General features: G+C 39.0%; 1 protein-coding gene across 18 annotated transcripts in view; it reads left to right on the forward strand.

The window, feature by feature from the left end:
• Positions 1 to 14157: 14157 nt before the first annotated feature.
• PTPRD (protein tyrosine phosphatase receptor type D) overlaps positions 14158 to 17176 on the forward strand; it is a 354453-nt gene continuing 351434 nt past the window's right edge. For all 18 annotated transcript variants that reach the window (XM_064290506.1, XM_064290507.1, XM_023545268.2 and 15 more), the window contains exon 1: positions 14158 to 14652. In XM_064290506.1, the coding sequence (XP_064146576.1) occupies positions 14386 to 14652 (267 nt within the window). In that variant the 5' untranslated portion in view covers positions 14158 to 14385. The remainder of the gene's footprint in view (positions 14653 to 17176) is intronic.

A 17176-nucleotide genomic window follows, 5' to 3' on the forward strand; every position in this document is an offset into this window, starting at 1 on the left:
GGTCTACAGAGAAATTAATTTAAAAGAATAATAACTCTAAGTGTAGTGGATGATATCTGGAGGGGAGAAACATCCCTAAAATTTCCATATAACCAAAATAATTGTACTTCCTTTAAAATGTATTAAATGCCTATGATGTAAGCCTTTATAAACATAGGATGTGACTTGGCAAGGCATTGGTCTCCATGTGAATAATGCTGGTGTATGTGTGTGTGTATATATATATACGCACACACACATTAAATTTTTGTTGTTGAAGATATACACAGCAGAACATACACCAATTCAATTTCTACATGTACAGTTCCCAGTGACATTGATTATATTCTTTGAGCTATACCACCATTCTTACCCTCCTTTTCTGGAATGTTCCTCACCCATTCACATAAACTCGTTACCCCCTAAGTTTCCTATTCAAATATCTATATATTTTAATCACCATTTTGTTCTAAAACCATACTGGCATGTACGCAAGTCAATTTTTTTTTTTTTTTTTTAGTTTACATTTTCCATTGTTTATTATCTTCTACCTCTGTACTTACAAACAAATGGTAGTAGCTAAGAAGACCTTAAAATACACCTTGAGTGCCAAGGCAGTATGTTGAAATAATCAAAATTTTAAGAGCCCCATCATTGGAAACATTTAAAAGTCAAAATACTTTTTATTTTAAACATATGATTAATGATAATTTTCTTTAGGAAATACTATCATATTTCTTCTAACAGTCTCTATTGAACAATAGTAGTGTTGCCTTTGCAATCAAACTCAGTCGGCTGGTTTTTTCATGGCATTTTGTTTTATACAAAACACTTTTGTTAGTTATCAAAACAGTGTATCTGCCAAGATGCTATTTTGTCTATAAACAAAGTTTTTTACGATAACAATTCTAAATTTTTTCTCTAACTACACGTCAACATCATTTTAATCTGTTTCACACCTCACTGAAAGTGTAAACACACACACACACACCCTCTGTGTTATATCTACTGGGGAATGATATTTTAGGTACTTTCATTTCCCAAAGTGCTTGGCCAACTAAACGAGTGTGAAATGATGAAAAATTGTGGTCACTCCATGATCTCAGGGAACATCTAGCTCAATTGGCATGACATAGTTTATAAAGAATATGTTCCATCTACATTCTACTTTGATGAGTAGCGTTTGGGGTCTTAAAAGCCTGTGAGCGGCCATCTAGGATACTCCACTGGTCTTACCCCTTCAGGAGCAAGGAAGAATGAAGAAAACTAAAGACACAAGGGAAAGGTTAGTCCAAAGGACTAATGGACCACACCTACCATGGCTTCCACCAAACTGAGTCCAGTACAACTAGATAGTGCTCGGCTACCACCATTGACTGCTCTGACAGGGATCGCAGTAGAGGGTCCCTGACAGAGCTGGGGAAAAATATAGAAGAATTCTAACTCAAAAAGAAAGACTGGACTTGCTGGTCTGATAGAGACTGGAGAAATCCTGAGATTATGGCCCCCTGGGCACCCTTTCAGCTCAGTAATAAGATCAGTTCTGAGGTTCACCCTTCAGCCAAAGATTGAACAGGCCCATGGAACAAAACAAGACTAAAGGGGCACACCAGCCCTGGGGCAGGGACTAGAAGGCAGGAGGGAACAGGAAAGGTGGTAATAGGGAACGCAGGGTTGAGAAGGGAGAATGTTGACATATCGTGGGGTTCTTAACCAATGCCATAGAACAATGTGTGTACTAACAGTTTGATGAGAAACTAGTTTGTTCTGTAAACTTTCATCTAAAGCTCAATTAAAAAGGAAATAAAAAGGAAAAAGAAAAATCATGGTCACTTTCTTCCTGGACAATGGATCTGACTTAGAAGAAATGATAAAGCCATTTGTCAGTAGTGGTAGCACCTCACGTTGGTCGAGGACAGAAGTTCTAATAACTCATAGTGACTCAAATCCTTGCAGGCATACCATCCTACCAGTAGATTTTCTCTTTGTGTGACTGATTTCCTACTGGTGTCTAAAGTGAAGCCACTGCAGCTCATCACTCCGCTTCCTGTTAAAAAATAATAAAACAGAATTCACAGTGGATACTTTCAAAATGTCTCAGAGGAGAAGTAGTAGGGTTGCTCTTCTGGAGTTTGGTAACATAAAATAAGTCTTTTTTGTTTTTTTTTTTCCGTTTTTTTGGCACCTCAGTTATCTCTGGTCTCATGCTTCTTTTCAAATAAGCCAATTACCTTACCTGTGTGATCCAATTTACAGGTACATGATAAACAGCAGGTTAGAATGAAGAATAAATGATTACTTTTAATGATGATCAGCACATCTGATGTGATAAATTATGATTTAAGAGTCAGTTAGCTGGGTATGATATAAATGAACCTGCTTTGAAAACTAACTCTCCAAAAAGATGCTAAAGGGTCGTATAGCTTCTCTCTCTCTTTTTGTTAAATACAGTGTTTGTGTTCAATATCCTTGTAAGTATATTAGCATTTAGAGGAAATATGAAAAATTTAGTGTCATTTTGTCTGTCTCCACTGTATGAGTCTGGGAGATTGTGTGTAATGTGTGGTTTTTGTCAGTTTCAGTGTAAAGCCCTTTATTACTCTTTTGAATGAAACAGATGCACACTTGGTGAATTTTGAATGTATAAATAGGTAACAAGCAGACACAGAAGCTTGGAGTGGAAAACTGTACTGGTGGTAATATGTTTTCTTTAAGAATGCGTGATTTTTGCGTAAGCACTGGTAAAAATGATCCCACGGATTGTGTCTAAGAGGGATTCCAGACCACTCTCACACCTTCCAGAAATTAATGTCACTAAACCAGTGGTAACTATGATCTTCTTATACCATAACAGTTGGCTATTTTACGAAGCACGTCAGTAGTTCATGGATGTTTATGGCCTAGAAGCACGGAACATTAGGGGATCATTTATTTTGGTTATAATGGCCAGTAGCTGTATATGAAACGGACCAGTTTTGGTGGTGAAACCATACAGCTTTCACTGCTATGAAACACATATTTTTGACTCAGGCATGAATATACCTTGAGATAGGCCAATGGCCACAGAACCTTGGAGCATAGCATTGTTGTTCTCTTGCTCTGACCACTGTTGTCTCCTTGTGAAGGGTCCTAATGTAATACGTACGTATGCTTGTGTGTGAAGAAGCAGAATCTGGAGCAGTGTTCGGTTTTGGAGTGTGAAGTAATCCCAGGCAAGATCAGAGGTGACGAAGGCAGGTGACAGGCAAGTCCTATGATAGCAATTGAGACGGAGGGTTATCTGTTCTAGAGCTGAGAAGATTGATTAGCTGTGCTAATGATAATTACAGTGTTTGCTGGTTGTACACTGTAGGCCAGACATTGTGCTAAATGTTTGACATCTCATCTCATTTCACCTTTACAGCAGCGTTATAAGACAGGTACTGTTAATTAACTTGATTTTATACATGGGAGATGGACGCTTAGAGAAACTATATCATTCATTCAAGGTTATTCCTGAAAGTGGCAGGTAAGGACTCCGAGATTCTTGATTCATGCTAGATCACTTTATATTGTATTTTCTGTCTTATTTGTATGTTTTTGTTAAGTGTTCCTATTTCTAATAATACTGGACAAATGACTTAAAAAACCCATTGTCATCAAGTCAATTCCAATTCATAGGGACCCCATGAAACAGAGTGGAACTGCCCCATATGGTTTCCAAGGAGCAGCTGGTGGATTCGAACTGGTGACCTTTTGGTTAGCAGCCTAACGCTTAACCACTGTGCCAACAGGGCCCCAGTCTTTAAAATTTTTTCAGTGGAAGGTCTTGTGAAGTAAGCAAAGAGAAAATATAAGCTTTCTTGAAGAGGGGAGAGATCTAAATGGAAGTCAACTGTGTATTTTTTAGGTCAACCAGAGTTCTCAGCAAATGCTAACTGAATTCAATTTCTGCTAAATATGCATAGGAGACCCTTCAGTTAAGAAAAAAAAAGTTCAATTGGAGCTATTAAGAATAAAAACAAAGTTGAAACATTTTTACTATTTTGCATTCTTTATATTTTGTGCTTCCATTATCCACATTGGAGCCCTGGTGGTGCAGTGGTTGAGGGCTCAACTGTTAACCAAAAAGTTGGCAGTTGAATCCACCAGCCATTTCTTGGAAACCCTATGTGGCAGTTCTCCTTTGTGCAACAGGGTCTCTATGAGTTGGAATAGACTAGAAGGAAATGGGTTTGGTTTTGGTTTGATTTTTATCCACATTAATTGTAAACATATGATAATTGTTATACAAATATAAGACTTGATTTGTTGATAGACATAAAATAGAAGTTTTCACATAGGGCTCAGGGAAGTCATTGAGATGCAACATATCTTCATTATTATATTAGGAATTTATTTAACTAATATGAATTGACTAACTTACATGAAATCTCATCTCCAAAATCTGTCAGAATAATTTGTAAGATAAAAATGGGAATTCCAGCACACTTAATTGTGCTCATGAGGAACCTTTACATAGATCAAGAGGCGGTTATTCAGACAGAACAAGGGGATACTGATTGGTTTAAAGTCAGGAAAGGTGTGCGACAGGGTTGTATTCTTTCACCATACCTATTCAATATGTATGCTGAGCAAATAATCCGAGAAGCTGGACTATATGAAGAATGGGGCATCAGGATTGGAGGAAGACTTATTAACAACCTGCATTATGCAGATGACACAACCTTGCTTGCTGAAAGTGAAGAGGATTTGAAGCACTTACTAATGAAGATCAAAGACCACAGCCTTCAGTTTGGATGGCACCTCAATGTAAAGAAAACAAAAATCCTCACAACTGGACCAATGAGCAACATCATGATAAACGGAGAAAAGATTGAAGTTGTCAAGGATTTCATTTTACTTGGCTCCACAATCAACAGCCATGGAAGTAGCAGTCAAGAAATCAAAAGATGCATTGCATCCAGTAAATTTGCTGCAAAGGGCCTCTTTAAGGTGTTGAAGAGCAAAGATGTCACCTTCAAGACTAAGGTGCGCCTGACCCAAGCCATGGTATTTTCAATTGCATTATATTCATGTGAAAGCTGGGAAAGCTGGACAATGAATAAGGAAGAACAAAGAAGTGATGCCTTTGAATTGTGGTGTTGGCGAAGACTATTGAATATACCATGGACTGCCAGAAGAATGAACAAATCTGTCTTGGAAGAAGTACAACCAGAATGCTCCTTAGAAGCAAGGATGGCGAGACTGCATCTTACTTACTTTGGACATGTTGTCAGGAGGGATCAGCCCCTGGAGAAGGACATCATGCATGGCAGAGTACAGGGTCAGCGGAAAAGAGGAAGACCCTCAACAAGTAGATTGACACAGTGGCTGCAACAATGAGCTCAAGCATAACAACGATTGTAAGGATGGTGCAGGACCAGGCAGTGTTTTATTCTGTTTTGCATAGGGTCGCTATGAGTTGGAACCGACTCAACAGCACCTAACAACAACAACAACGAAATGGACTTGAATGCCTTGACCATTTTACATTAAAAATCATTTTCTGTAAGATGTAAGTGCTAATTTTCAATAGTTTCACTTTCTAGTTTTTTTTTTTCCTACCACCATTTTCCACTTTCTTCATTGACCTTTAAATACTTACCACTAAGTATGCCCTTTCACTGTTTTTTCACACAAGGAGAAATGGAAGAGGCAGGTTCTGGGGAGGATTTGTTTGAGGGCTGGATTCTCCAGTGCCTTCCTCAAAACTGATCTTCCTTTGACCTCCATTTCAACTTCCATCTGCCCTATTTAGCTAAAACCCAAACCAAACCCATTGCCATAGAGTTGATTCAGACTCATGGCAACGACACTATAGGACAGAGTAGAACTGCCCATAGGGTTTCCAAGACTGTAAAGCTTCATGGAAGTGGACTGCCACATCTTTTTCCCATGGAGCAGCGGGTGGGTTTGAACCACTGACCTTTCGATTATCAGCCAAGCACTTTAACCATTGCACCACCAAGGCTCTACTGTTTAGCTAGAAAGGTTAAAAATTGAATGAAAAACAAAGTGATAATTTTCAATTTGCTTTAGCAATGATCCAGTTAATTGGATGCTCTGATATACTACTGATAAGAATATATGCATTATTTTTTAAAGCATAGTATAATAATATGTATCAAAAGGCTTAAAAATGTACAGACCGTTTGATCGAGTAATTTTACATGTAGGAATGAATCTTGCAATCAGAATTTTACGTATAGCAGTGATTATTCATAGGAACTATGTATGTGTGCAAAGATATAATTTCAAGAATGATCACTGAAATATTTTTTTATAATGTGGAAAAACTGGAACCAACCTAAATATCTAATGGTAAAATAAAATATGTCTATATTCTTCATGCAGCCCTGGTGGTGCAGTGCTTAAGAGCCAAAAGGTCAGCAGTGAAAATCCACCAGCCACTCCCTGGAAACCCTATGGGGCAGCTCTACTCTGTCCTATAGGGTTGCTATGAGTTGGAATTGACTCAAAGGCACCAGTTTTGGTTTTTGGTTTTATATTATTCATTATGTAAAAATTATGTTAAATTTAAATATTTATTGACATAAAATATATTTATAATATTTTTTAAGTAAAATGCTGATTATCAAATAACATTTTAATTCCCTTTTTTGGGTAAAAAATATTTTCTGTTAAATGAGTGAGTATAGAAAGTTCTTGAAAAATATTCGTCATGGTTACTTATCCAAGCTTTAGAATGTTTTGAAATATTTCCTTTTAATTTGTTTTCTAATTTATGTGTAAATGAACATGTACAATCAGAACAATTAAGCCATTTTACTTAAAAATAAAAAATGACAGGGAAGAGGAGAGCTCCGTGGTACCAGTGAAGCGGAATGTTATTCAGAAAAGAATGAGGTCCACTGCGTTGTATCATACTTCATCTGAACTCAAGTCTTGTAATGGGTTGCATAAATCTGTGACATAGCTATACTACCTTTTACCGCCATAGGCCTGGCATAGATTCATAGTTTTCCACTGTATTATATCAGTGTTTTACAATGTCAATATGTATTCCATGAAATTTGCACTTTCCAGCTCGTATACCAAGCTATAAGCAAATGTAGGTTAAGTGTAATTCAAATAGAAGCACAGCAAACATGGTTACAATGTTATTATCTATCCTAAATACTCAAAAGTATATATACAAGGATTAGAGGGTCCAGCACCTTGGTGAGCCTTTACTAAGCCTTTATCCATCTGCATTGAATACCTACTATGTGCTGGACACGATTAAGAATTATGGGTCTTCAGAGATGACCAGAGCGTTTATGCACTTGTTAAGGTTTTCACGTGAAGAGAGAGAAAACACACGTGCATTGAACCGCTGACCTTTCGGTTAGTGTCCGAGCACTTAACCACTGTGTCACCAGGGCTCCTTCTTATAAAACGTAGTCTGTTGTAACTCTTAAGATAGATACAGAAAGTGTGATAAGGGAGTTGAAAGGAGTGTGGATTATATTCAGATGGGAGGATCAAAGAAGGCTTTGTGGAATTTCCGTTCTGGTTGAAAATGAGTACTATAAATTCAAAAGTGGGGAGAAAGCATTTTGTACAAGGCAACAGCATGTGCCAAGGCAATGAGGTGAGTAATTTTAGGTTCTTGAAGGGCAGTAGCAGGAAACATAGTTGGGTAAATAGGTTGGTAGCAATTGGAAAGATCTTAAAGGCCAAACAAGACTTACAGCTTTATTTTGCAGCAGTGAGCTATGAAAGCTTGTTTATTTATTTATATTTTGAGTAGACATAAGTTGTAATCATAAATGCATTTAAAAACAAAATAAAACTCAGAGAGCAAGAAGAGAAGGGAATGACAAGGATCCACAGCAATGTGCAATACTGACTATGGAAATAAAAACCTGAAATGAGGCCGTCTGGTTGGGATGGCACCAATATTAGTCAGTGATTCCCAGTCCTGAATGAACGTTGGGATCCTCTGGGAATTAAATGCCAGTGCCCTACACCATCTACCAATCTGCTCTTTTAATTGGTTTGGGAAGGGTCCAAGCACCGATAATATTTTTAAGGTCCCCAGATGATTCTAACATGTAGCTAAAATAGAGAGTCACTGCCATTATTATTAGATAATGAAAAAGAGAGGGCATGAAATATTAGAATCAATAATAGTTGATTGGTTGTGAGGGTGAAGAATAAGGAGACAAAGAGGAAGTAGAGGCTGCAAGGCTGGTGTTTGGGAGAAAGAGAGAACCACAAACAGAAATGGACACTTAGTTGAGGAAGCATGAATTTAAGACCTCTGTCTTAATCCTCTAGTGCTGCTATAACAGAAATACCATGAGAAGACGGCTTTAACAAAGACAAATTTATTCTCCCACTGTCTAGTGGGCTACAAGTCCAAATTCAGGGCATCAGCTCTCTGTTGGCTCTGGAGGAAGGTCCTTGTCATCGGCCTTCCCTTAGTCTGGGAGCATCTCAGCGCAGGAACCTCAGGTCCAAAGTACACGCTCTGCTCCAGGTACTTCTTTCTTGGTGGTGTGAGGTCCCCTGTCTCTCTGCTTGCTTCTCTCTTTTATATCTCAAAAGAAATCATCTTAAGACACTATCTCATCTTACAGATCTTATCAATATAACTGCCACTAATCCATTTTATTACATCATAGTGATGGGATTTACAACACATAGGGAAATCACATCAGATGACAAAATGACCTAGCTCAGTTGACAGATATTTTTGGGGGACACAATTTAATCCATAACAACGTCTATCGTCTCCTCTCATGTGTCCAGGAAGTTGTACTGCTATCTCAGGCACACTGTCGTCACTATATCCTTGTTGTCAGCTGCCTTAGAATTGGTCCCTGACTCATGTCAACTCCATGCACAATGGAATTAGACCGCTGTGATACATAGGGTTTTCCTTGGCTGATTTTCAGAACTAAATTGCTTGGCCTTTCTTCATAGCCTTAGTCTTGGAAGCTCTGCTGAAATTTGTTCAGCATCACAACAACACACAAGTTTCCACTGACAGACAGGTGGTGGCTTTACTTGAGGAGCCTTGGTTGGAATCAAACCCTGGACTCCACCATGAAAGGTGAGAATTCTGTCACTGTAGCACCTCTGCTCTCACAACACCCCTACCTACCCCAGGAAAAATCAGATGAATGATGACAAAAAATAACATCCCAACAAACTCTGGCCACTTGCCATGTTTGGGCAGTGGCAAAAGGATGTACAGCGTCAGGGAGGAAATGTATCACTTTGTGGTAGCTCTTTCTCCCAATTCCTTCAGGTTCAGCCAGTGCCTCTGGCAGCACCCCTAACACTGCTGTGTGTTCTGCTTTCCCACCTCAGCCAAGACACCCTGTTCCTAAGCTTCTGACCCCTCACTTGGTGCTTCCAGAGGAAGAAAGATCATATATGAGCTTCACAGACATCTCATACATTCTACAGATGCCTTTTAAGCAAAATGAAAAAAAAAAAAAAAAGTATAAGCCAAAGCGAAGACTGCATGTTTGGGGAAGAAGTGGATTTTTAAAGATAGGACTGCCAGCATTCGTATTGAAATTCCCTGCTTCTCTCCCTTACTATCATTTAATAGCATTATTAACCTTTCCCTTTCAAGTTTTTAAGTACATTATTATGACAAATATCCCGTTAAAAACAAAGCTCTCTATTTAAGGAAATGTTAATCACCTAAAAGAAACAAAGCCAATTAGGTACATGCTGTTGGGTTTGTTCCCCAAGAGACGTATTTCCTTGAGGTCCGTAAAAGCAGCTTATTCATTAGAATTAAATTAGACAGACGGTACTCTCATTTCTGCTCTTCACGTTTGTGGCCTGTAGTCCTTTCTCTGAATCTGTGTTAGTGACTCTCAGCCAGCCATGTTACTGCAAACCTGAGTTGTCTTCTTAACTATTAAGCATAAATTCCTTTCGTTCGTGGATGTAACTAGTAGATGTCATTGGTTCTCTCCATTAATGTCTAGCTCTACTTAAGGCAGTTACCGAAGGGAGGGTTTTGTCCTCAGTAGAGCAGTTTGCTAAGGACAGTGAAAGGCAGTTTGCTGGTCTTGGTTGGTCCTCTCTCCCAAATAGCCATAAGCATGGATGGAGCCTATTGCCCTGTCTTCACAGAGTCTGGCAATGTGAAATGTGATATGGCAACAAAATGTTACAACCATTAAGTTCAACAAAGTATTACAACCATTAAACATGCAAAGCTCCTGTGTGTTGGTTACATTTTAGGAAGTAATCTAACTTTTTAGAACCATCGTTCAGCAACCTATGCGTCCTCTTGAACTGGGTAGGAAATAATAATCAACTCGATTCCTGGAGCTACTGTCTGCCCTGTGAACGCATCCGGAGAATGCACAGTCCTTGCAAACAGCCAGGGAGCATGACTGACATGTTCTAGAATATCAGCCATGCCTCTGTTCTGACTCATGTGCATGTTTATCTTCTCGACTTTCCATTTGGAAAATAGACTTTCTGGGTCTCGCAGTAATTTGACCTCTGCAGTGCTCAGCATTAGTTTAATAAAGGATCATGCTCTTCACTTGTCAAAACTAGCTTGAGCAGAAATGGATTTTGCAAAGCACAGGGTTGACAGGTGCGGGCGGGGGGTGGCAATGGCGGTTAACTACAGTGATACGGAATTGCGCCTTTCTAAATAGCGGCAGCTGGGGAGTTCTAATGCCTTTCTCCCCATCTTTATGCCCTTAATATTTTGTTTTTCTGTAGACCAAGAATGACACTGTTGGTTGTAAGTCATGGCACAGAAAATAGGGATTTTCATTTGTCAGAACTGAGGCTGATGTATCGTGTGCTTCTTTCGTAGAAGTTTGTGTGTTGTTTGGGTTCTCTTGCCTTTCTCCCCATCTTCAGAACAGACTTAAATTTTGGCAGTATTCATGGCAAAATCAGGCAGGAGATTCATTTTGTTCCTTTCTTAAGTTGAAATATAGAGAAGGGGAACGTGGTGATGTGTATTGTTACCCTCCTCGGAGAATAAACATTTTTGCTTTGCATTTTCTTGACCTAAGCATTGTTAGAGTTATTACATTTAGTCTCCTCTCTCTCGCTTACCTTTCCCTTGCCTGGCTGACTGGCATTGACAGCATCAGGTCTGAGAGATTAACCAGCCAAGAAGATTATTTATGTAACCGACATGCTTACCGGAAGGATTTACTTTCATATCTAGAATCTTAACCTTGTGTCCTAGAATGATGACATTCCCTGTTTCTGTGGTTTGCATTTTGTGGGCAGGTTTAGAAAAGTTGACATCGGATCATGTGATAAAGTCATGATTTTGTATTTTTATTTTTGCATCTGGGAAGGCAAAACAAATATTAAGTCCTTCATATTAAAAACAAACAAAACCATTTTGGGTATAAGCACCTGAAATACCTTGCATTTTAGTGTAGTATGATCAATTCCATTGCTTGTTTTTAAAAAATAAAATGAAGGACCCTTTTAAGGATGCTTTTTTGAAGAGTACTGAGTCACTAGGATGGTGAGTAGTAGGCTTCAGGAAGACAGGGTCTTAGGTCCCGAAATAGGACCCAATTGGTTATTTTTAGAAATCCTCTATATGTCAATGGATGAAATATATTACCTGACTTTCCCATGAGAAATAAAATTCCTACAGTAACATCCAGGTCATGTTTTTGGTGGCTAATAGCATGAGAACTTCAATGTATGACAGAAAATGAAGATAATTAAGAAACACATCTGGAAAATATAGGAATGGTAGCCCTACCGCATCTCTGAGTGTATGGGAATTTGCCTTCTTTCCTTTCCATTTAGAAATAAGATTTCTGTGTTTAATATTAGTTTGACTTCTTTAATTTCCCCTCCCACACAGTTATTTCCAAATTACCTTTTTACCCTAGGCTCTTACAGTAGGGACCTATCAAAGGAAGCACTTGCCCAAGTAGTGTTGGCCATTTGCAAAGTTGCGGCATCTCACACTTTCTTCATTCTTTGGGAGGAGAGACTGGAAGCTATCCCTTAAAAAAAAAAAACCCAGTCCAGGGAAAAAGGCATCCTGCATTTTAGGTTTATTTAACTTGAGTATTATACCCTTGTTTTATGTCACAGCCCTTTACTCCCTTCACATATTCTTGCAAGAAATTTCAAACCAGGAAATTTTAAACAGGAAGCTGAGGTTGTTAAAATTGATTTTCACCGAGTCTTATCAATTTTTAATCTATAGACAGGAGAAGGAACGTACCCAAAAGTAGCAGTATCATAGCTTAATATTGTGGCAATACAGTGCATTTTATTTTCTAGGAATAGTCCCTAGGTATTTTAACTGCATAATTATAATTTCTATATTAGTTGCTGACAAGTGAGTGGTTATTATCAATTTGCTTTGTTTACAACAGTGGAATGAAACATTTAAACACTTGTAATATCTTCTTTGTTTGTTTCCAGAAGAGTGACATCAGTATACAATGTTTCTTATTCCTCCCAGTGTTACTCAATTTCAAATCAGTTTAAGTACTTCCCGAAGCTTCTGGTAATCATCTAGTTTGTACTGCTACCAAGAGATGTAGCAGAATGTGATATCTAGCAGGGCTGTTAGAACCGGCTTTCTTCTTCCTTAATATTTCCCAGGGAAAACTAGCCCCTGTGTTCCCACCAGTCCCATTATCACCAACAAGTTGAATTTGCTGATGAAGTAGAAACTCATCTCCCAGGTCTAGTGTTGTGTTTCTCCCTCTCTCTCTTCTCCTCCCCTTCCTTTATTGTGGAAATAAGATACTAAGCCAGAAAACTCTAAAACTGGAGAGGATCTCTCCATGATAATTTATTCCATATCTTATAAACTTGCAGCCAAAAAACAGGAAAGTTAGCCACAACCCACCCCTCCATGGCATTCCACATACATAGTGGTGAAGCTTAGATGGGAATCTGATTCCCTGACCAAAATGAAGTCATCAGATGGCCATGGAAGCATCATGTGGTGATGAGCGAACACTGCTGCGCTCTGTTGTTATTTTCTTCCCTCTTAGACTTTAAGGATTATTTTCAACATAAATGACAGTTGTAGTTATAGGGAGTCCCTCAGTTGTGCAAATGTTTAAGCTCTCAGGTGCCTTGGAAGAAAGGCCTGGCAGTCTATTTCCAAAGGGTCCCAGCCATTGAAGACCCTGCAGAGCCTACTTCTAGCTGACACATACAGGATTACCATGAGTTAGATCAACTTGACGGCAACTGGTTAGGTATGACATATAACTGAAAAACGATGAGAGCGGAAACTTGGGGACAGGAATAAGAACATAAAAAATGAACTGTAAAAGTAAAATGTCAACGCTGGGGTTTTAAACAAGATCCAATGATAACATTATTGTAAAACCTAAAGGATGTAAGAAAAATCTAAAAAAGCAGGGAAAATATTTGAAATACCTCCTCTCAAACCACTCTTCTAGCAATTTTTTTTTCTGGGCATTTTTTCTTTATTATCTGACATCCCTTACGTATTATTCTGTATTATGGTTTTGTAGCTTACCATTAAATGGGAACTATTTCTCATGTTATGATAAAAAGGCTTATAAATATAGCATTTACTGTTTGTTGAATATTCTATCATTATGCCATATTTTATTTCACAATCAGTTTCTATTCAATATTTAGGCTACTATAATTTTTGCTGAACAAATGACGTGGTGAATATGCTTGTTCACAAATACTTATCTACATTTTATATCTTTCTCTTCAGATACATTTCTAAGTTTGGAAATATGAGATAGAAAATAAGTAACTTTTTAAGAGGTGAATGTTAGGAACGTTTAAAGGAGATGGAGAACATTGAAAAATCCTCTAATTTCCAGCTTTTTATCCTTACAAAATTTCACTCTACACTGTTCTTTAAAACATTCTTTACTCTGACTTTTGAGGCTTCTCGATTCAACTTCTTTTGTTCAGATTGTGGAGTTAAGTTTCAAATAAGGCAGCCCACAATATCTGGGTTAGAGAGTCATTTTAGCATCCGCCTGCCCTCATCTCTATTTCTGGCCAAACCGTCTAGTTCAGGGCTGTATTTCTTGTCTCTTTAAAGTTTCCTCGAATTTCTCTTAAATGTCACTAATTTTAATGGCTCAGTGGTGGCAGTGCTGCTTTCTGGCAATGTCCTGATAGCTGCATCAAAGCAAAGAACTCAAATTTTGCTCACTGTGATTGATGAGCTCATTTTGTTACAGAGGACAAATTGGATTTTTTTTTTTAATACTGGTAATAAAAATTAATGTGTGATGTTGCTATTTGAATGTTACTGGATCTCTGCCTTAATACAGATTTTGGCAATAAAAGCACTAAGAGGTAACTTGACCAGAAAGCTACCTCCCTGCCCTTCAAACTGGCCTCAGAAGTTAAAGGCATGCTCCAAATTTCATAATTCTAGTACATTCGTGTATGGATGTAGATATGGGTGGAAGTAGGGTTGAGGACTATGGGAGAAGCAGCAGAAGTGGGGGAGTAAGAGTCCGTGTTTCAGCTTTCCATTTCATTGTGATGTTTATTTCTTTTATTTCAGCACCTCCAAGGTTTACACGAACTCCCGTGGATCAGACAGGGGTCTCTGGTGGAGTTGCCTCTTTCATTTGCCAAGCTTCAGGAGACCCAAGACCGAAAATCGTCTGGAACAAAAAGGGAAAGAAAGTCAGCAATCAGAGATTTGAGGTATTAGGTCCATTGTTCTGTTTCTCTGGGGGAAGAGTGTATTTTTAGCTTTTGGTTGTTGTTTTTAACTTGTTGGTTTTACTCTGATATAACTATGGCGTAGCAGTGGGCATTCTTTATGTTGTTTGTGATGGAAAACTCGACTCAAAATGGGTGTTTCAGAAAGGGCTTTTGGGGGTTCGAGTGGCTGGCTTTTGTCTCTCCTTGTTTCAGGGCTCAAATGGTGTTCCTAGGATCTATCTCTGCCAGCTTCAACCTCAGGCTGCTTCCCCTTAAGGTTGCAAGATGTAACCTCACATCCTTACACAACAAACCCTACAGGATGAGTGATAGCTTGTCTCTTCCAGAAGTTTCCTGTCTCATTGGCTCTTAACTGAGTTACATGCCAATCCTGGATCCAATCTGTGTGGACAGATGGATGGTATCGGCTAATTAATTTAAGCCAAGCAAAATTTGTTTGTCTTACTAGGAATGGTATCAGCCCCATGGCATAGAATGAGGGGACAGTGTTTTCCCAAAGGGAATTCAGGTTCCCGTTACCAAGAGGAAGGTATTGGAAGCTGAGCAGGGGATGGAGTTGTCCCCTACTGCCTGCACCTGTGTTTTGCAGGTAGCATGAACTTGAATGAGGTTTCCTTCCGTTTCTTCATGTAGAGCATTACACTGAAAGAACACACCCAAATAATTTGATATTATAGATACACTTACTGAAGAAATTGATTCTCTTCAGGAAAGCTCAGTGCATTGAACATGATGAAACGTAATTCAGAGATTATTTTTCAATGTGTGTGAAGAGCCTGATGGTTTAGAAATTTGATCATTCCGGGGGGGGGGGGGCGGGGAGGGGGAAGAGATAGTAATATACATAGAGAAGGCTTGGAAGAAGCCCACAATAACAAACCTATAATTTAAGACATGAAGAGGATAGCGTGATTCTTAGGGGTATCAAGACCCCCAAACTGCTCCAGATTATAAAACTCACCTTCTCACCTGATGGCCTGATTCACAATTTGGCAGATTAAAAGGCAATTAGGTGCAGTGGTTAAGAGCTTGGCTGCAGACCAAAAGGTCAGCAGTTTGAATCCACCAGCCACTCCTTGGGAACCCTATGGGGCAGCTCTACTCTGTCTTAAAGGGTTGCTGCAAGCTGGAATTCCCTGGACGACAACGAGATTAGTTAAAAGAAACACAGTGACTACACCATTCAGAACTGTCTGATTTTACTCATTGTTCACAAGTTCTCACAGAGCAATAGATGGCACAAATGCACAAAAACCTAATCAATTACAGTGGTGAAACTTAACATCTGGGCTGTAGTTTACAAATGGTGTATTTTAAAATGGTACTTGTTTGAGAATCGAATAGAGTGATCTAAACATTTAATGGAAGAGTAATATTTTAAGTCATCTTTGGGAAATATTTTCTGCATCATGTCAAAAATAAGGCACGTGTTCATCTTTGGTATAGGTTTTTGGTTTAAATAAAATTGATTTATTTTGTCAAAGAGGAACTTGACATCATTCTTGGTAGTGATGATGGCTTCTTGAGGAAAATCTTGTAACAAAGATTAAATTATAACACTAAATAGTACATAATTCTTTTATTTTTTTATTTATTTTTATTTTTTAATTTTTATTAAGCTTCAAGTGAACATTTACCATTCCAATCAGTCTGTCACATGTAGGTTTACATACATCTTACTCCCTTCTCCCACTTGCCCTCCCCCTATTGACTCAGCCCTTACAGTCTCTCGTTTCGTGCCAATTTTGCCATCTTCCCTCTCTCTCTATCTTCCCATCCCCCCTCCAGTCAAGAGTTGCCAACACACTCTCCCGTGTCCACCTAATTTAATTAGCTCACTCTTCGTCAGTATCTCTCTCCCCTCCACTGACCAGTCCTTTTCATGCCTGATGATTTGTCTTCGGGGATGGTTCCTGTCCTGTGCCATCAGAAGTTCTGGGGAGCACTGTCTCTGGGATTCCCCCAGTCGCAATCATACCATTAGGTGTGGTCTTTTAATGAGAATTCGGGGTCTGTATCCCACTGGTCTCCTGCTCCCTCAGGAGTTGTCTGTTGTGTTCCCTGACAGGGCAGACATCGATTGTGGCCGGGCACTAACTAGTTCTTCTGGTCTCAGGATAATGTAGGTCTCTGGTTCAAGTGGCCCTTTCTGTCTCTTGGGTTCTTAGTTGTCGTGTGACCTTGGTGTTCTTCCTTTGCCTTTGCTCCCGGTGGGTTGAGACCAATTAATGTAATTTAGATGGCCGCTTGTTGGCATTTAGGACCCCAGGCGCCACAACTCAGAGTGGGATGCAGAGTGTTTTCATAATAGAATTGTTTTGCCCATTGACTTAGAAGTCCCCTCAAACCAAGTTCCCCAGACCCCAGCCCCTGCTTCGCTGACCTTTGAAGCTTTCATTTTATGTCGGAAACCTCTTTACTTTTAATCCAGTCCAATTAGGCTGACCTTCCTTGTTTTGAGTGTTGTCTTTCCCTTCACCCAAAGCAGTTCCCATCTACAGAT

This window comes from Loxodonta africana, chromosome 9, assembly GCF_030014295.1.
Source record: "Loxodonta africana isolate mLoxAfr1 chromosome 9, mLoxAfr1.hap2, whole genome shotgun sequence".
NCBI lineage: Eukaryota > Metazoa > Chordata > Mammalia > Proboscidea > Elephantidae > Loxodonta > Loxodonta africana.